This window comes from Neolamprologus multifasciatus, chromosome 4 (genome assembly GCF_963576455.1).
Source record: "Neolamprologus multifasciatus chromosome 4, fNeoMul1.2, whole genome shotgun sequence".
NCBI lineage: Eukaryota > Metazoa > Chordata > Actinopteri > Cichliformes > Cichlidae > Neolamprologus > Neolamprologus multifasciatus.
In genome coordinates, this window is record NC_140442.1 from 744,287 (window position 1) to 765,545 (window position 21,259).

At 45.3% G+C, this 21,259-nt stretch overlaps 1 protein-coding gene and 1 long non-coding RNA gene across 2 annotated transcripts in view; one reads left to right on the top strand and one right to left on the bottom strand.

Moving 5' to 3' along the window:
• Positions 1-11,373: 11,373 nt before the first annotated feature.
• Positions 11,374-13,205, bottom strand: LOC146519361 (uncharacterized). The gene is made up of 2 exons (XR_014873673.1): positions 13,093-13,205; positions 11,374-12,915 (listed from the first exon to the last, which is right to left on the bottom strand). It is a non-coding gene; the product is annotated as an uncharacterized LOC146519361 (long non-coding RNA).
• A 131-nt stretch (positions 13,206-13,336) lies between these two features.
• Positions 13,337-21,259, top strand: part of LOC146519362 (syntaxin-1B) — a 48,772-nt gene continuing 40,849 nt past the window's right edge. Inside the window, exon 1 of the mRNA XM_085156570.1 lies at positions 13,337-13,732. Within this exon, the coding sequence (XP_085012696.1) occupies positions 13,703-13,732 (30 nt within the window). The 5' untranslated portion in view covers positions 13,337-13,702. The remainder of the gene's footprint in view (positions 13,733-21,259) is intronic.

Sequence of the window (21,259 nt, forward strand, 5' to 3'; positions counted from 1 at the left end):
AACACGTCGCGAGCCCCATCGTAGCAGAGCCACAGTATGGAAGCTCAATCGTGACGAGATTTTTCGAGCGTAAGAAAAAGTATATTTTTTAATTAATTCTTAAGTTACTGTTAAAAAATGCTGCTTCAGTCTAACTGACGGGGAAGTCAAAATTAGTTGTTTTTTTTAATTAAACTTTTAAAATTAGAATTCTGGAAGAAATAAAGTGAGCAGTTTCTTTAAATTGTTTTTGATAATAGTTAATCCTAAATCTTAACATAACATTTGTTTTGGAATACAAACATCAGCACCATAAACAGACTTTAACTTAAAACTAGCCTCACGAATTCAAAACAGGGCTTAAAGTCAGAATTAATTAACCGAAATTAAAAAATTTTAATTAGAAATTTTAGAGATAAAAATAAACTATACGTTTTTATTCCACTGATTGGTTTTAAGTCTGAATTAACAGTTAGTCTATAAACTATAAACATCACTTTAACACAAACATGGAGGTTGTTTCTGAGCTGCTGGTTTCTTCTTCACTCTGAGACCACAGAAACCTCCTCAGATCGCTGGTGGACGATGGCGCTCACCAATAATTCATAAGTCCTTCTCAAAACAAACCCATCTGCTGCTTTCTCCTGTGATGGGAACAAAAAATCAATTTCCTCTTTGTCAGCATAATGCCAGCTGTGACAGATGTGCTTCATCTGTTACGCTTGTGTTTGTGCAGGAGGCAAGCACGCCAGCTCCGCCTGCAGACACAGACAGAGGGAGAATTAACCCTCCGACCGTCAGACTTTAGCTTCATTAAAGCCACAAGCGTCAGACTTCAGGAGGCGGAGCTTCGTCAGATTTATTCCTAACAAACTGAGAATGGAAGTTAGAATTAAAGAACGCGCCCACCAACACTTCACGGTCCACGTAATATTCCCACTTTTTCCTGCCTTTGAGTTTAGTTACTTCCTGAAGTATCTGCAGCCTAATGAGAGTGGGTTTAATGAGGGAAGGACACAAGGAGGAAAAGAAGGATGGAAGGAAGAAAAAGAGAAACAAGGATAAGAAAATGGAATGACGGAAATTAAGGATTAAGGGAAAGAAGTTAGAAAACAGGAAAAGAAGGAAGAATTAGGGAGGAAAGAAAGGAGTAAAAGTAGAAAGGAAGTGAGGAAAAGGGGAAGGAAAGAGACGGAACGAATGAAAGAAGGAAGAAAGAAAGGAGAAGGAAAGGACAGATGTAGGGACGGAAGGAGAGAAGAAACGTTAGCAAAGAAGAAGAAAAAGGACAGAAAGCAGAATTAAAGAAGGAAGAATCAAGAAAGGAGAAAAAGACAGGAAGGGCAGGAAGAAGGAAGGATGGAAGGACAGATGAAAAGCATGAGACAAAGAAGGAAGCAAAAGAAGGACGGTAAATAGACATAAGTAGGAAACTTTGGCACTATTGACACATTTCTTTCCTTTTTTACTGAATAAGGAGCTTCAGTGTTTCTTTCATTACCTCCTTAGGAAACACTGGAGCATCCTTTATGAAAAGAGAGGACACAATGACATCCCATAATTCATAGTGTAGCTGAGACTTGATGGAAACCTGATGGTGAGCGAGGTCAGAGTGAACGAGTGGCCTTGTCTCAGAGGACTCGGTGGGACGGGGTCGGCTCGTGGAGACTCCTTCCTCCAGGTTTATCTGCCCGGCCACGTCCACATATGAACTCTTGCTTTTATTTGTCTCCATTAGCAGCCGGAAACCCGGAGGAGCCGGGCTGTTTGGGCCTCTCTTTTCTCTCCGGATCATTTCTGACTCTGAGACGAGCGTTCCCGGGCCGGTGTCCAAGCACACGCAGTAAAATCCCTGTAACCACAGGAGCCGAGTGCACATAGGCCTCGTAAAATGGAGCGGGCCCCTCGCCTCACATCAGCCATGAACTCTGAGAGAAAGACGAAACTTTGACTCATGGCCGTGAGGAAGCGTGGAGAAACCAGCCGCCGGGTGACGGATGCTCAGAGACGGGGGAAAAGCCTTTGTTAGCATTGGCTCGGTGCTCGGGCATTTTTAACGGCTGTAACTCCGTTACTGTTTACACCAGGGAGGAAACTCAAGTTGTCAAAACATGAGAATTGTTTTGTAATTTTACAACCAGTCGACTGGATGATTCTGTTGAAGGGTTAAAATGATGAGGAAGAGCTGACATCTGGTCCGTCTAATCAATACTTACTTTAAATATTAAAATAAGTTACAGTGTTATGATGGTTTCAGGAGTAAAATGAATAATAAAACCTTTTCTTCCAAATCTATTCAAACATCTTTAAACATAAAAAACACATCTGGTTAATGAACTGTGAGGCTGTGTTTGCTCCTCTCAGACTGTCGAGCAGCGCTGTATAAGGAGAGAAAACTCAGTTGAGCTCTGGGACCAAAGCTCACACACTCAGTTTCATTTCTGGCTTTTAAATTTCTGGCTTTGCTTCAGTTAAAGCTCCAGAACTCCATCAGCTGCTCGGACATTTCAGTCTGAAGCTTCCACGAAGACACATGAACTGTGGAAGTGAAACAAAAGATAAAAGAGGAATGATCAGTGCAGAGAAGGCCACAGGAAGGGATGGAAACCCCACTGTGTGTGTGTGTGTGTGTGTGTGCGCGCTCGTCAGGCTGTCTTTGTGAGGACTGGTTTCACATTTACGGAGCTGCTGGAGGCACACCTGACTTCAAGGAGCAGGTTTAGCTTCACTGAAAGAGAGTCCTCACAGAGATGGAGGAACACACACGCACGCACACACACACACGCACACACACGCACACACACGCACACACACACACATGCACACGCACGCACACACACGCACGCACACACACGCACGCACACACACACGCTGCCCTTCAGCCTCCTCCAAGGTGAAAGTCTACTGCAATGTGACAACAGACCAGCAGGGGGCAGTAGAGACAGCAGAGAGACATCAGGAGGAGGAAGTCTTCAAATGACCCAAAACTGTAATCTTTGGAGTATTTTTACTTTTTCTGAATTCAGAATTTTACACGTTTCTGTTTTTTACATGTTTTAATTTCTTTCTTCCTTTCATGTTTCTTCTCATGTTTAAAGCTGTATCGTAGGAGGATGTTTAGCAGCTGTGATTTAACTCAAACATGGTGAAGTTTAAAAAAAATAAAACTTTAATATTCTTGTGAAAATATCACGTTTCATTTGCTCTTTTATTTAAAAGTGTCTCTTTAGCTTTTTCCATGTTGCCCACCATGTTTTTGTTTGTTTGTTTGTTTGTTTTTAAAGGTGTTTTCATATTTTTGATAGTTTTAAAGTTTTAAATTGTAATTTTTGTTTTTACATTTTTGGTTCTGAAGTTTTTTGAAGTCCTGTTGGATGTTTCATAAATATGTTATCAATTTAATTCGTTTTTAAATGAATCTTTACATTGAAAAAAAAAATAATTTAATTAATTAACATCCCCAGATTGTTCCTGTTAAAAGGGAGTTCTTCCTCCCCACTGTCACTGAGTGCTGCTCGGGTGGAATCGTCTGATTGGTGGGTTTCTCTCTGACACTGAGGTCACTGTTGTTGTGTAGAAACTGTCATCACTTCTTCAGGAAGTTGTTTTTGTGGTTTCACAGTCGTGACAACAGTTTGACTACAACTGCAACTTTTCTGCTGAGTCTGCAAACACACACACACACACACACACACACACACACACACACACACACGTACACAAACTTACCAGCAGGTTGTTGTAAAATGAACACCAACCAAACTTCGATATAAACCAGCAAACACGTCGATGATCAGCTGCCAGCTTCTCTTGCTGTCCAGTCTTCATAAAGATTTCCAAAATGAAAATCATGCTGATGACAAAGAAGGAATTTCACCATCTGCTGGACATCAAATAACCTTTGACCTGTGACAGTCCAGACATGGTCAGTTTACCATGGCAACAAGTAGAATTTAGATGTAAGGTCAGTTTAATGGCCTCAAAGTGTGGTTTAAATATAAAAACAGGTCACAGTCATCCATCTGTGCTTCGGCTCTCGCAGTGATACAGGGACCAGTTTGTACTGGGACGATACCATCGCTGGTCCTACCATGTTTGCTGGGAAGCTTCCCACGGTTGGAGCTTCAGGCTGATATTTGGTGGATTTCCTTTGGTTATAATTGGTTTTATGAATCAGCTGCATGAGTAAAACCTTCTAAATGTGCAGAAAGTTTTTTACCTCTAAATGACTGACAGAAGTACAGGATGGAGTATTTTGTGTGAACTCCACTTTAAAGCTCACAGAGCTCAGTGATGACAGATGAAATGAAATGGTGAATATTTCAGCCGCTGTCAGCAGTTCTGACTGTTAAACAGTCTGAACACACAGTGCTGACAGTGTGACACACAGGCTGCGGTCGCTGTCGCTTACTCGCTGCTGACGACTCTGAACAGGAACAAACACAAATCATGTTTCAACAACAGTGAAGGACGTCACCAATAAACGACTAATCGATCAGCTGAAATTAGACCAACCTGTCATGTTATGAACTTTTAGTCTGTTTGTTGGTTATGTTTGAGATTAGAGACCTGCAGGAACAAAACCCATACCCACTGGCCAATCAGATGTCTGGAAAGTAGCGTCCCCCTTCCTGGAAGATCCCTCAGACTTCCCAGTGCCGACAGAAGCTTTCAGTCTGTCTTCATCTGATAAGCATCAGAACTATAGATTATTTCTGTTGGCTGCCATTTTTAACTATTTTAATCTTCTGTAAGTCCTGATATTTGACCTTGAGCAGGACATTTGTTTGTTGTTACTGAGACTGACTTAATCCTGTTTGAATTCTAGTTTCCGACTGATTATTTCCAGTGTTGCTGAAGGAAATTTCTGCATTTCATTGTGAAACTGTGTTACGTAATAATCTAAAACCATGAAAGGCGACTTGCTTTATGTAGTCTTAGTCAAATATCAGTGAGGGGAAGTCAGGCAGGTGAGGTGACTCCGCCAGGTGAGTCGTTTATTTGCAGAGCTGAAACTCAGACCAGAGAAAACTGCAAAATGAAACAGAAACTGAGAATAACCGGCCCCACCTCTCCTGACCCGAGGCACCTGCTGACTGACTGTGCAGTCCTGTGAAAGCGTCCATCCTTACTGCTTCCACAAGAATTAAGAGGGTGAGCAGCAGCCAGGTGCTGCTAATCAATTGCACTGATTAACTGATCACCATCAGTGTGATCGTCTCTGTAAAAGCTGAAGTTTTTGGCATTTTGAAGGTCTGGAACATTCAGGTGTGTAAACACAATTCCACAAAACCCCAAAACCAGACTCTGCAGTTAGCAGGTTAAAGTTCATGACAGCACAATTACACAAAGGCTGAACGAGGGTGGATTGTTTGGGTTGCAGGAGAAAGCAAAAATAAATTATTACGGCTTCACTTTGCAGAGATGCACCTGAAGGAAGAAGAAATGAGACCAAAGCGGAGCTGTTATTTAATGCACAGCACCACGTTTGGAGGAAACCAAACACCTCACAATAGCTGTCAGCACGGCGGTGGAGGGATCAGGGTTTGGGCGTCTTGCAGTCACTGAGAGAACTTGGAGAAAACTGGGTCATCAGCAGGACAGAGTCCAGACCTCAACCTGCGAGGCTGTGCGTACACGAATGCTGCAAAGCTGAATAAGCTGAAGCAGCAAAGACGAGTGGACCAAACCCCTCCACAGTGATGACAGACAAGCCTCCGTCATAAACACCAGACCTGCATATATATATACATATATATACCTGCACGGTCAACTGTATGTTATCGTCTTTTCAGCCTCATTGCCATCACTGGTTCAACAGTTAATAGATGATCAATCAATTATGATCAAAACAGGTATGAATCAGACTCCAGTGTCAGTGTTTCATCAGCATCTCAAAGATGATCTAAGATTTATTAAGTGCTCAGATTTTAATCTCGATTATAAAGATAAAGTAAACTTTCAGAGTCGTTTTCCTTTCTGGGGAAGCGACTTAGCCCGAGCGATGGAAAACCACGACAACTGAACATGTTTACTGAGGTATTAAATGTGTTTTTGTGCCCTGAAAATCTTTGGTCCTTTCATGACAAAATACAGTTCACTAATCACAAACTGACAACATAAACATAAACTGTGTTTGTGGTGCTGACGCAAACGCAGGAAAACACGACGGGCAGAACTACGGCTGATAGAGGAACGTAGAAACAAAAGTCCAAACTACCTGATAACCTAAACTCCGGAAGCCAGGATTAACCATGAAAACTGTGAACCTGAACCCAAGCTCGAAAATAATCCTGTGACTTGAAGTGCACGAACGACCCGACACTGAACAGAAGGAGACTTAAATACACAGAAAGGTAATGAGGCACAAATGAACCTGATGCGACAAGGGAAGTAAAACTAAACATGCTGAACATGGAAACACAGGACTTTCAAAATAAAACAGGAAACATTATGAAACGCAGACATGACAGACTGGGGAGACACACAAGGAGAGACATGGGGACAGATAAGGGAGACGAAAGCATAATTAAACATTAAACATAGAGGACAAGAGAGACAGAAGACAGGAAAAGACTCATAAACATGAGACATGGAAGAAACACAAACTGGAATAAATCGCTTGAATAAACCCTAACTAACTAAATAACACAAAAACTTAACATTAAAGCAATCGAACACAAGAAAAACAAAAATACAAAATAAACTCAAAACACCAGGTTATAGACCCAACCCCTGAAAAATGAACGCTAACGCTGATGTAGCTTCACACAGTGTTAGCAAGCTAGCTGCTATCTTGGGTATTAAGTACTCTGTTAGCCAACATTAGCCAGAACAAAGACAGTTTTCTCAAACAAAGACCATCAGATGTGATTTTTGATTCGTGAAGGAATTCTTTGATTTGGACCCTCAGCTAATGCTAGCTAGCAGTTGCATGCATGCTAACATGGACAGATTGAGTATCCTGCGTCTGAGAAGCTCGATTAAAAGACTTTAAACTGGCAGACCTCCAAATGTTCGGTCATCTTTCAGAAGACTCCAGCTGGTTTTTACCATCAGCTCTGTAAGGCCCTCCAGCACCGTCTCTCTGTGCTCTGATTGGTCAGAGCGGCATGGACTCGTGACTCAGCTCTGACTCACAGCGTTGACCTCTGGCCGACTGAGTCAGGAGGTTCAGAGACCCTCGTTTACATTTAACGGTGGTGCGAGTGAACGTACGTCAGACGTCTTCGTCGTTAAAACACGTCTGCATGCCCTCTCCTGCCTCACAGCAATAACCCTGTTTCAGATATTTACAGGGCATTATTAAAACTGTAGATATCTGAAGGCTAAGAGGCAGCTGGGAGGATGAGGAAGGCCTGCTCCAGAGGTAGAGAAGGACATCCTCAGGTTAGAAGTTGTAGTCTTGATTTAATACATTCTGAATGGGCTGCAGGGTTCGCATCACTGCTTTTTTACTATTGTTTCACAGATTTCCCTGAAAACCACATTTAATGCAGCTCCTCCCTGACTTTTTATATTTTTCATCCTTTTTCTTTTGTTCATGCTTTGAAAATATACAAACTCCACTTTGGACAGTGGTTACTGAACAAGTAGTAGATTTGTGAAGTAGTCAGACTTGAACATCAAGGAAGGAGGCAGGAAAGCAGACTATGTAGACATTTTAGGTTTCCAGAGGTGAGCAATTTATTTACAGTGAACTCAATTTAATGTGTAACTTAACAAAACTTCCCCCCAAAGTAACTCAATTAACAAAACTCAACAGACCATGGCTCTGTTACCACAGCTCTCCTCTCTCTGGTAGAGACTGGCTGTAAATAGGGCCATCAATTTCCATTCAATTAGCCCAGCCAGTAGCACTGACTCACACTGAGGGATCTAAAACTCTACAGATGATTAAAAAAGACACAAAACCTCACACTTCTAATATTTACACAACTAAATGGCTTTATTAACGAAAAGAAAAAGATTCAACAAATCCCTTCAGACCTCGACACAAACAAAAGAAACCCCTCCACTTGGTTCGACCTGCTGATGTCATGTGTGACATCATCAGGACTTTAAAATGAGGAAATGTTAAGCAGGCGTTTCCCCACACCTGACCCACGTGAAGACCGAGAAGACAAAGCATGAACAAATGACTTAATCTGTAACACAATAAAATATAAAGAAACGTGTAACTGAGTATTTACCTTAATTTGCCGAATGTTTAACTTGCCGGCAACAGGACGCTCCCACAAACAAACCCGGGACAGTGAGAGCAGCAATGTTACATGACAAATAGCAAATCATAGCAAATACATAGAAACAGAATAATGTGCATAATGTGCAAAAAAAAGCTAAACACATGTGGGACACATGGAGAGCATTGCAGCTAAAATATCAAAAGATGTAAAATTTTAAGAGAAGCAACAAAACAGCTTTAAATCCAAATGAAAGAAGGACGACCAGCAAAGTTCATGAAGACGTCGGTGAGCTCAGATTATTTCTGTAGCACATTTAAACACAGCTGACGTAAAAGCAGTCTAACAATTAAATATATTGTTAGTATAAAAGAAGTAACAATGATAAAGAATAAAAATAATAATAAAAGACACAGTGAGAAGGAAAAGCTACTGAGGGGAAGAAGAACCTTTAAAAGCATTCAAACATTCTGATCAGCTTTTATTTTGAAATTATTTTTCCAACAAAGCCTCAAGGTAGAGGAAGCAAACCGCAAACTGTCGGCTTCAGAAATCTGGAGACATCAGCAGCCACAGCGAGGGATTTGGCGATGACCGAGCCACACCAGTGTCCCGCTGGCCGCTGTGCAGGGCTGGACTGGGACAAAACATCGGCCCGGGCATTTTGACTAGAGACCGGCCCCCCAGGTATTAAAGCCATAAAGCCTTTGAATGAAAACAAACGCTGCTGTGACAGTGATGTTCAGTCTTGTTGGTATATGTATGATTTCTATACATTTTACGTCAGATAAAAACTTTGGTTGTAAGATTCAGATAATTAGATATTTTAAATGAGAATAAGAAAGAAAAGTATTTCTTTGTGCCCCCCCTTTCCCCGTTAATGCCCTACCTGCCCCCCCTGGCAACACTTTGCTAGACCCGCCCCTGCACAGTTACCAGCTGTCAGCTGCTTAGAAAAGGATCCTGGTGTTATTTGTCTCTCAGAAACAGTTCATAACTTCAACTCATCCATGTCACCTAAAAGGTAAACCTGTTTCTCCATCAGCTGTTCAGCTCTGATGATTCAGTAAGGACGTCTCCTGGTTTCATCTTCATGTTTCCCTCTCACCACATATCCAAACCATCATGACCAGCAGCTTTACAGCTGTGGCTCCAGCAAACATCAGCTGATACTAGAAATGAATATTAAATAAATTTAGAGACAGTTGCAGCGTAAAGAAAGAGAAAAACTCCAGCTTTGTGTCTTTTTCCATTGTAGCTGAAGTCCGGGACAAACTGTTCCTTTTCACCTCAATATGAAACACGTAATAATTTCTCTGAATGCGGGACGATTCCGTGTTTTAGGGGACGGTTGGCAACTCTACTAACTAACCTTATGAGTAAAATAAAGCTCACTGTCAGTAACATCATAGCACCACCCAGCTGTAGAAACTCCGTCATGCTAGCTAGTACGCAGTACAAGTTATTGTCACTGACTGTAAAAAGTCAGCACAACAAAAATAAACTAAACTTGGTTTATATCTGACAGACTGCAGGTCATAACTTCTTACCTGAAGTTCAGTTCACCGCCTCGGGTCTCTCCTCCTCCTGCCTCCCCTTTCCCTCATCCACCTGACCTCTTGTGGCAGCTCCGCCACAGCCACCACCAAACAACTGAGTTATTTTTACACATCTGCCAGCATCAGGCCAATCCACCACCTGTCATTGTTTATACTGTTATAAAATAATAAAAAAAAAAGCATCGGCCCATAAAAATGAAAAATCAGCGGCCCACCGGGCAAATGCCCGATATGCCCGATGGCCAGTCCAGCTATGCCGCTGTGATGTCACCTCAGTGCTTCAAGTCAAGTTTTGAAGCACGGATGTGAATATTCTGGCCGCTGCCGCCTTGGTGCTTTGAGGCTTGCTGTGGAACGACACCCTCATCGCCTGCAGTCACCAATCAGTGAGCGTATGCTGGGTAATCTTCCAATGAGCAACATTTGTACAGAGGACCTTTATTTTCATTCACTGTGACCCGACATGAGTGACTGAGCCCAGAAACTGATCAGCAGTGTTACTGAGGTCAGGCTGATTCAATAATGGGTCACACTGTTCGCCTGCGGGGCGGGGCGGGGCGGGCGAGACGGCAAGGTGAATCTGTGATGACACCAGAGTCCTTTTACCATCATGTCAAACAGACCTCCCTCCTCCTCTCCGATCACACAAAGAGCTCCTTTTTCCCGTCGCACCGAACATTTAAATAATGATTTGACAAGTGAGGATGAGGAGGGGGTGAAAGGCGTGTGGTAATGGAGGTGGGTGGGGGCTGGTGGTGCTTCTCCCGGGCGCTGAGCCAGCCCGTCGGAGATCCAGAGTTCATCTCCACCATTAAAACTCCATTTAGGAGACCGAGGACTCGTTTATCACGCCCCCCTGAAAGCTCACATCTCCACGCTCAGACCTCATATTGCACCGAACACACACGGGACACTTTATTAGGTACACCTGTGTCTTTCACGGATCAGGTTCAACAAGCTGCTGGAAACGTTCCTCCATGTTGACATGACATCATCATGATCCATGATGGGAATCTGCTGTCCCTCCACATCCCAAAGCTGCTCTGAGATCTGTGACAGTGGAGCTGTGCGCTCAGAGATGCTCTTTTGCAGACCTTCCTTGTTAAACGTACTTATTTGACTTCCTGTTTCCTTCTTATTGGATGCTCAGTGCGCGGCTTGTGTTCACCATACAAGCCTAAATGCCGCTGCTGCCACGTGATTGGCTGTTTGGGTTAATGAGCAAAGTTAACAAAGCGTCTGGTGAGTTTGTCTCATTTGAATTATTAATAATGTGTGAAATCCAAAGTTTAATGAACTGTTTGCATGTTGATGTGTTTGGGATGTTCGTTCATATGTTAATGAACACGTGATGATGTATGATGATGATGTATGACCCCCCCCCTTCTTGAACCTGCACTGTAAAATCTAATTAGTTCCCAGAACTCAAAAAAATTAAGGAAACTCGTTGCCTCAAAAAAAAAACTAAGTAAAGCTTACTTAAGATGACTGTTAGGACAACTTATTCATTGCAAGTCTGCAGTATTAAGAATAACGTGATATTTCTCACTGTACAATACTAATTGTTTACTTACTGACAAACATTTCAAGTTCAACTAAATGAAAAAACTATTTGTGGGAACCTGAATATGATTAAAAATAATTAACAACAGTTTTTGTAATGATGTTAAAATGAGCCCAACTTTTATTTTCAAACACAACAAAGTATAACAGCCAACATACTGGACACTGTTCTGCTGAACAACAAACAATTATATTGCCATCACTGTTATAATCTCACAATGAAACAAAGTCTCAGATGTAATTATTCTGAAAATAAGTTTAGGCCACAAGTTTGTTTTGTACTTACATAATCAAAATAAAATATTTATTGTTCTGTCACAAGTGCAGTGTCTGATTTAAACAACACATTTGTTTTTCATTCCAACACAGGAGCTGGAATGTTGTATTGTTTTAAGGATGCTTGTTTTATAAAACAGACTCCAATTTACACAATCTCAGGCTCCCTCCCCACCAGAGAGGTGACATTCAACGTCCCACTGTCAGTCTGGATAGCCGTGACCACCACCCAACACACAATAATGTCATGAAAGCATCATTTTAAAAAGTGCTATGCAAACATGGCCAATAACTTTCATTCTAATGATCTGCAAAATGATTTGGGCACAAAACAGATTTTGCTGTTAAAAAACTTGCAGACTTCACTATATACAGTGTAGAGCCTCTAAACTAAGTTTGGGGGATGTGATCTTTCAAGAAATGCAGACAAACTGTTGTTGTTTGTTTACTTACAGCATGTCTTGTAGAATTAACTGGAGTCACAGCAACAGCATAGTGCAGTCATATCTCAAGTCTAATAACAGAAGACAGGAAAAGATCAGTAAAGAAACAACTTCCCCAAACCAAAGCACAAATAAAACAATAAGTAAAACAGGCTGATCTAAAGTATGATTAAAGTTCAGCCTGATTAATATAAATGTCACTGACAGTTGCTGATATATTGGAAAACCAAAATACTTACTGATGTCTTTCTGTCCAACAGCAGGAGTGCTGGTCCCGAGTCTCAAAGACAGTAAGAAGCAAGCAGAGGGAGAAAAAGCAGAACAGTTTTCAGAAACCGATTTGATCCTTAATGGGTCACAGATGTTCAAAAGCTGCCACAAAGCATGAAAAAAACGGACGTCTCCGAAAACATCGGAGCATTTTTGCAAATATGTGATGTCTTGATAAATCGAGCAGATATTTGAACTTTACACAGCTACATTCTCGCCTGAAAATATCTTAAACGTTTATTTTGTGACCCAGAAAAGGAAATAAGTTTTTAGCCGCGCTCCTCCGCCATTGCCGCGCTTACACAGGCTCTGACCACCGCAGACAAATGGATCCGCCTCTTTTCGCTGAGCCCAGCGGCAGCAGCAACGCTAGGCTAACACTAACTAGCTAGCAAGATTAAAAACCTGGTGCTAAACTAAGAGAAGCCACAAAGTTTGAATAAGAGTAAACATTTACTCACCAAGTCAGTGTATCAGAGAAAGATTCACAGCAATGAAAACAATAATATCTTGAGCTGACGCTTCTCCAGGTTTGCTCAACATATCCCATAACAAATGCACCATGAACATGCGGACTGATCCGAGAGGGAGGAGGACGGTAGTGACGTGGCATTTTCAAAACACATCTTTCATCCTTCCGCCCTGAGAAGCAAAACTTCCAGCTTACAACTCAAATAAATTGAGTTTATCAGCGTTTTTGCATGAAAAGTACTGGTAACTTATTTAAATCAAGTTCTAATAACAAATTGATAAAAACTGAGTTCAGCCTATTTAATATTTTTAATTAAACACAATATTACATTTTACAGTGTGATTCACCTGAATTCAAGCACACCTCCTCCCCCTCCTCCTCCCTGCCTCTGCTGCGGAGGGGGGAGGAGGGGGAGCAGGTAGGGAGGGCGGGGAGGGAACTGCGCCTGCGCCCTCTCTCTCTCCATTCCCTCCGCATCGCCCCCACCCCTCTCCTCCCTCCCTGCCTCCCTCCTCTCTCTTTTCTGCAGCATCAGTACCACCTCCCCCGTGCCTCCTCCCCCTCTCTCTCTCGCTCGGTTTTCCTGCCGGGCTGCTGCTTTGCGCGCTGCGGGGCCACACTGCGACCACACCGAGGAGGAAGAAGAGAAAGCCGCGGACCGACGGGGGGGCCAGCCGAGCCAGAGCGGCGGACATTTAAAAAAAAACGAATAAGAAGAAAGACGCGGGAGGAAGAAGGAGGCGCGGACAGCGAGCCCGAGGAGCAGAAGCAGAAGGCGGAGACGCGTTCCTCCCTCCATCTCTGCCTCCGTGAAGAAGAGCCGAGAGGAGCAGCAGCAGGAGGACCGCGAGGACCTCGCAGCGGAGAAAACGACGAACGACGCGGAGCCGGAAGCCTCCCCCCCTCCCCCCTGGACCAGGGACGATTCTCCGTTTGTAGCAGCGGCGCGGCGACACGATGAAGGACCGCACGGCGGAACTGCGAAGCGTAAGCTCTCCTCCTCCTCCGTCTCCTCTTCCCTGTCGGCCTCCATCATGTTCGCACATCCTCCTCCTGCGGCCTCCGGAGGAGCGGGGGGAGGGGGGAGGGGGTCTGTGGCTCTGCGGAGCTTCATGCTGTGAATACAGAGCGCGAGGACGGACCGTTACGGTCGGCTTGAGCGCGTGCTCCGTGCGCGTGCGTGAGTGGAGGTCACGGCTGCGGCCGGACACTTTCCCGCTTTTTTTATTTCTGCTGTTTTTTGGGGTTTTGTGGCGCTAACATCAAAGGCCGCCGCAGAGCCCCCGTGCATGATGGGAAAACGGCTTCAACACGCGCCCATCCGCGCGCATTCAGGCCGCGCGTGCCTGTGTGACCTGATGGGGGGAAGGGGGGGACCAAAATGCAGAGATTTTTTTTTTCCAGGCCGCATCCAGGAGCTGCGCGCGCCTCGTCCCTGACGGAGCCGCGTGAGTGTGGGGGCACCGTCAGAAGGGAGGGATCCGGGGGGGGGGGGGGGGGGGGGGGGGGGTCACGGTCCTGTGCGGCTTTGACGCGCGTGCGGAATGCGGAGAGATGCGGCGTTTATGCGGCCGCCGCGAGCGAACAGCTGATGCTGGGTGGTGGTGGTGGTGGTGGTGGGAGGGAGGGGAGGGGGGGGGGGTGTCACATCAGCGAGTCAAACTCTGCAGCACCTCCACGCGCCTCCCGCCGCCGACACCACCTTGGGTTCAGCCGGGTTCGCGTGAGGCGGAGCACAGCTGCACGCGCACATTCGTACACTCATCGATCCGCCATCAGCGCGTGTCACCGATTATTGATCGAGCCTGGGATGTTTTTATGAATGAATCCTCATTTGTTGCGGTTTCTTCACCTCCATCTTTCTCCTCCACCTCTCTGTGTTTCTGGGAGGAGCCTGATCAATAATACGTGATCAATAAATCAGCAGCTGAATGCTGTGTGTGTGTATTGAGGTGATTTGCATTGAGAAAGTGAGGGGCTCAGCAGCGCCTGAGTTTACCGCACTGCTGTCCGTCCACCCCCCTGCCTCCTCTCTTCCTCCTCTTTTCCTCCTCGCTGCCTCCTTTTCCTCCTCTCTGCCTCCTTTTCCTCCTCTCTGCCTCCTCGCTGCCTCCTCTCTGCCTCCTTTTCCTCCTCTCTGCCTCCTTTTCCTCCTCTTTTCCTCCTCTCTGCCTCCTTTTCCTCCTCTCTTCCTCCTCTCTGCCTCCTCTCTGCCTCCTTTTCCTCCTCGCTTCCTCCTGTGAAGCTGTACCTGACTGGTGTGGCTGTTTACACCTGAGTGTGGGTCAGCTGCTGGTGGCTATGCTAATGTTAGCTTGTGTTGCTGCTCTTATTGTTGCTCTGTAGGTGAGACACACTCGCCTGTTTATTTCTGTGAATAACTCACCGAATGACAAAAAAACTTCCTGAATCTTGAATCAGTCATCTGCTCTTCTCTCATTCTCTCCTCATCCCTCCATCTTCACCTCTTTTCCTCCACCCATCCTTCCTGTAACGTGTATTACCTCCATCACTTCTTCTCTGGCCCTTTTTCATATTTTCCTTTTCCCTTACCTCATTTTTCATCTTGCTTCTTGTTTCCTTATCTCCTCCCTTCCTACACCTTCCTAGCTTCCTCTCTTCTCTCTTTTATTGTCCTTTCTCCCTCCGTCAGTCTGCCTCCTGCTTCCTGATCAAAAAGAAAATCAGTGATTGGAACTTGAGAGCAGCTGAACAGACACAGATTTGACTCTTTCCTCAGACAGAAAGACTAAAATCAGCCAGATTTCACTGAATTATCAGAAAATCGTTGAACTGTTTCCTGCTGTGTGAACAAAGAGACTCACCTGATGTAAAGAGGACGATTCTGCCTGATGAGCTCAGACTTTACAATGAGCCGCTCGGTCTGCTAAAACTGGTCCCAACCCCAAGTCCTGCACTCACCAGAGCCTCTGATGTGTCACCAGAAAACGGATCTGCTGAGAAGTCGTTTCTGAAACTTTTCTTTTGGTGAAATCACTGCGAATCATTCTTGTGTCAGACTTAACTTTATAAAATGAAATGTGATGAATAAAAACGAAGAATAATAAAAGTTAGCAGGACAAAGATGAATGAGGTCGTCTACCGTGGACCAGCCGACCAGTGTGCAGGCGGTTGTTGGTAGTTTTCAGGTGAAAGTGGTCGAAAGATGGTTGCTTTGGTCTCTAGCAGGTTGCCATGGTCGCCCATAATTGCATGGAAGACGCCGACTTGTCTGCAAACACTCGCCAACTTCTCTTCAAGCGGAAGAGTCACAAACTGGAAATGGAGACCAGTCACCTCCAAAGTAAAAGCTGCACCTTTTCGCACTAGTTAAGCTAAACTTTTACTTTGAAAGAACACAGTCTTGTGTCGCCCTCTCTCACGGCTCGCTCGTTAGAAAGACGCTAACGTGGAGATGAGTTGCCTTCTTCAATGTATCTAAGTGCAACTCTGGCAACCTGCTGGTGACCAAAGCAATCACACAGAGGTTTTTGGGGCCCCCATCTTTTGCGACCGATCTCACGCAGTGACAGCCAGCACGTTTCCTTAGCAACCGATGGTTGATAGGCGGCCTGGGTGATGAGGGCCAAGCTTGTCACCTCCCTGCTCTTATGTGAGCAGGGAGCTCACATAAGACACCAACATCAGTGCTTGATGTTGGTGTTCTTCATGTTTGTGGGCGTATCTCTGCTGCCTTCATGGTCACGGTGTCAGTAACTGACGACCACGAGGCAAGCTAGTCGTGCTTCAATTAGCAGTTAGCAAAGCTAGCTGCCTGTGAGTGATTGTTCCCCTCAGTGATTCCCACATTTAGATGGTGAGCAGGTCACGCTGCCCGCTCGCTCTCTTGGCTTTGGTAACGTGATTTCATTGGCTGACGGCTGTATGGGAGCGTTTGACTCGATGCCTTTGCTTCAACAATTGAAATTCTTTCAAATTTCAGTGCAAACAATTCGAGCAAAGCGAAACACTTCAGCACGTCGCTCAAAGCCAACGGGAACACCGAAGGCCACCTTTTCTCAGAGCAGGTGGAGACCGGAGAACCGAAACAACCAATTTAAAGGCAACATGCTAGCTTAATATGCACAAAATAAAAGCTTCCCAACAAGGCTGTGTCCTAACAGAAACGTTAACATGGTAGAAACTTTATGTGGTTGTCTTGGAGGTGATCGAGGAGCCTGACAGATGTTACGACTTCATTCTCAGTTCAGGCAGTAACGTAATGAAGCTCCCTCAGCATCTGCAGTCTCAACTGAAAAGTTTAAATCAGGATAAAAAGCAAACAGTTGAAATATGTTTCTATGTGAGGCCAGCAGACGGGGGTCCCTCGCTGTGTGCAACCATTTTTTAAAGTCGCTATTTCCTGATGAATCGCTTTTATTTTCACTTTCTGTTGGGCTTAGCTTATTTGCTGCAGTGTGAGATTTAAAATGAGTCCCTGTACTTTGTCTCCATCTGATATACGATTGGCTGCCTGAAGGCTCAAAGTTCACAGAGTTCACTTTAACGCAGTAATGAGGTCAGGCAGTGGCGAGGCCGTGCTGAGGACGTCCTCACAGTTAGCGCCCTGTGAAACACCTCTGATGCTCGAATCGTACAAAGACCGGAGAGCCATCAGCAGCCCTGCTGAGCACGCAGCTCGCTGTGATTGATGTTAGACTGTAATAAAGACACGATTCATTCAAATAATCGACTCAGGATAGAGTTTACTCCTTCTGTCTCCACTTAGTGCTTAATAACTTCTTACAGAACCTCGTTAGAGGCGTCGCATGAATAAGACATAAACTGCACGAGCTTCATTTGGACCAAATCTGAGTCTCAAACATTTAGTCTGCTAATCAGATCTCAGGCTCATGTTTGAAGCTGGAATAAAAACCAAAGGTGGAGATGGAAGAAGCTTTTATTAGCTGCAGACAGAGCGCTCTAAACCCGATGAATCTGATGTAAAACTCACCGAGTTTCTGTCTGTGCCCGTTCTGACTTTTATTCCTGGACTCTGTTAGAGGAGCTTAGCATGAGTCACGCTGGGCCTCAGTTCATCCTCTGTCTGAAATAAGCTGGAAGTTTAAACAGCAGATGGGCGGGGCTTCTGAGCCTGACATGACCATATTAGGAATTCGTATCGTGGCTCATGCAGAGATGTGAAGATGAACCAGCTGCTGTGACCTCACTTTATCTTTGCTCTCTGAATATTTTCTCAGATTTTCCTCCACCTTTCATTTGTGCTCCCTGCGTCTCTCTTTTCTCCTCCACCACCTCTCCCATTCGAGCTCTCCATCACCCATTCATGATTTCCCTCCCTCCATTTCATCCTCTCCTCCATCTTTCCTCCCACCCTTCCTCTTTTTGCTGCTTCTCTGCATCCCTCTCTTATTTCCACCCGTCTCCTGGCAGCTTTCCTTCTTCCCCGTGTTTCCCGTCGGTGTGAAGCACCAATCTTTTTGATTCCTGGTGACTGAATCTCCTCGCTCCTTTTTTCTTTTCCTTTTCAATTGTTCCTGAATTCTTCCTCTCTGTCGGCCATGTTGGATGATCACCGGAGTGAAATCCAGCTCACGTAATCCTGCCGGTAACAGATGCTGCTGTATCATGCAGCAGCAGCAGCAGCAGCTCTGTAGTAATAATTATTTTTTTATGTAATCGTCCACATCACAGTGATGCTGCCAGCTCTCCTCCTCCTCCTCCTCCTCCTCCTCCTCCTCCTCCTCCTCCAATCTCCACAAGTCTGAACAAATGCTGCGAGTGAGGAAGTACAAACCTGCTGTGGTGCTTTCATTCCAACACACACCAGGCTAACTTCTAGTTTTCATGCTAATGCTGTGCTGATACACGACCTGCTTTCACATGTTTGTTGTGAGTTTAACTTGCTGTTATTCTTTAAATAACCCAAACCTCCAGGAGGAGCTGTGTCCTCATGCTTGAATATGTGAATTTCAGCTTTAGTTTAGGAGCAGAAATGAGACAAAGGAGCAGATTTTTAACCTGTTGGTGGTTCGTTAGTGTGCTCTGTGGTTATGGGAGCGTTGAGTCACACCTGCTCCTGTTGGGAGATGGACTCTTCCAGGAACGCCCTCCGGTTCCCCGGGGTTGAACCTGGACAGTATCTGTACGTTTTTGTTACCATGGAAAGGTTTAGGTGTGAGGATGATTCGTGGCTTCCAGCGTGCACTGGGATGGTTTGCACTGGGATGGTTTGCACTGGGAGGGTTTGCACTGGGATGGTTTGCACTGGGAGGGTTTGCACCATCAGTGAAGTGGTTGCTTTGTGTTGGGAAAGAGTGGAACCAGTTTTTCAGGTGTAATGGTGCAGCATCAGCAGTGAGGAGGATGCTGCGTTGGTCTGCTGTGGTGGAGGTGATGGTGATTGAGCCTCACCTGTAACCGTGAGCTGTGACTGAACGACTGAGGTCAGAAGCAGCAGAAAGGAGCTTCCTCAGAGCCGGTGTGAGGGTCTCCAACCACGAGGAGGCCCGGGACACGTGGGAGGAGATTATGTCTCACAGCTAGCATGGGAACATCCCTGCCACCTCCTCCAGAAGAGTTGGGGGGGGTCTGGGCATCACTGCCCCCGAGACCCAGATAAGTAGCAGAAAAATGTACGATTAGTCTCCTCAGCTCAGTTTTAGGAGCTGAAAACCTCACAACAACAGTTTCCTACGAGCTGCTTCCTGAAAATGCTGCAAGAAAATCAGGCCAGCAAAGAAAGTGCTGCATCATTTCTCCATCTGCTAAACGCTTCGTCATGTTTCGCTGCTTCACCCTGCAGCAGCGGCGCTTCCATGCTGCCGTCAGTTCTGATGATGCCGCAGGTCGTCGTTGGCCGGACGTCGGGCTTCGATGCTGCAGGAGAGAAAGATTTTAAATCAAATGAAATAATAAAACATTTCACTGATATTTCTGAGCAAACGCAGAGACTGTGTGTGTGTTTGCATATCCTATTTCAGTTTCATTGATTGTAGCAGCTGGGGGGTGGGTGGGGTTGGGGAGGGGGGGTTAAGTGGCGTGACTGAGATGGAAAAAAAGCCACGTGTCACTGCAGCCACACGCGGTCTCGTTTCCATCGCTGCTCCTGCAGACTCACCTTTAAAGCAGGTGATCAAATGTATTGATGGACCTCACGGTGACGGGGTGTCCACAGAGGGAGGGGTCCCCACGGTGTCACTGTGTGAGCGTCTGTCCCTTCAGTAACACAGACACACTCGGGTTCTCTCATGTTTGATTTAAATTGTTGTCCTTGAACGTGACGTTACCTCCTCACACAGGTGTGCAGCTGCCGGTCAGTCACGTGGTTCACGCTGTAGCTGTGTTGCTAACCTCAGGTGTGTGCGTGCTCAGTCAGACACACTCGTTGTGGTTTGTTTTGTCCTCCTGGCAGCACCAGGTGGGTGGTCTGTGTTTGTTTGACTTTATTTACCCAGCAAACACACACACCTGCAGCAGGGACTTGCTCAAGGGCACCTTGATGGCAGATGTCTGGCCCTTTCAAAATAAAGTTCAACAGAACTTCTTTTAAAGCAAACGACTGATAAAGAAAAAGCTGCTGTTTAAATGTGTGTGAGCCTTTTAAACAGGATGTCCTGATCATTAGATCATTTTTCCTAACGACAGCATCACGGCCGTTTGATTTTTAAATAAATCACACTGACAACACAAGTGGCTCCAAAGATGCACGTGCATTGGTTTCTATCTAATTAAATAATTATTTTAAAAGGCCTCGCAGACAGCCACGCCCCTAATCATGCAAACTCTAAGCCTTAATGTCATACACACAGGTGAGTTATAACACACTGCCCTGTGCAGGTGTCATCTATAAACACGACTGGCACCTCTGCTGGACGATGGAGGAACTGCAGACGTGTTTTCTTTTCCTGCTCCATGTTTCAGGCTCACAGATGTCTGAATAGCAGCTCTTTCTTTAACACTAACACTGATTTGTGTGTCTGGTGCTCTGTGGACTCACTGTGGATCTGTTGTAGCACGAAGGTTAGCAACAGGAGCCAGAGGGTAAATACACCAACAAAGACTGAGTCGTCCTCCGGTGTGGGAGGGTCCGGCCCTGCTTTGTGTCCTGCTAATCTGCAGGTAGTGACACGTTGGGTGGAGCTGCAGCGCTGCACGGGGGCTGCTGCAGGTTGTTAACCCAGCCGCGCAGGTTAACGAAGCCTCGGAGAGTTTAAACTGCAGCTGTAGCTCTGGAGATGCTGTCCTGGCTGAAGGCTCGATACTAATGATAGCTAGCTCATCAGTCTGAAAGCCTGTGTGTGTGTGTGTGTGTGTGTGTGTGGCCATCGTTCAGCCAAGTCAAGGGCAAACCCTCATCACTGCTGGCTCGCCGGAGGTCACTTTTCCTGCTCGCACTTTCTCTGCTGCTCTTTTCGCTGTTGAAGTGGGTTTTCTTCTTCTTCTCTTTTTAAACTGACGTTTTCTCTCGTTTAATTAGCGCGGTGCGTTTCGGAGGCAGCCGTCGTTTAACCCCGACTCGTTTTCTCGCTTGAACGCTCACAGAGGTGAGAT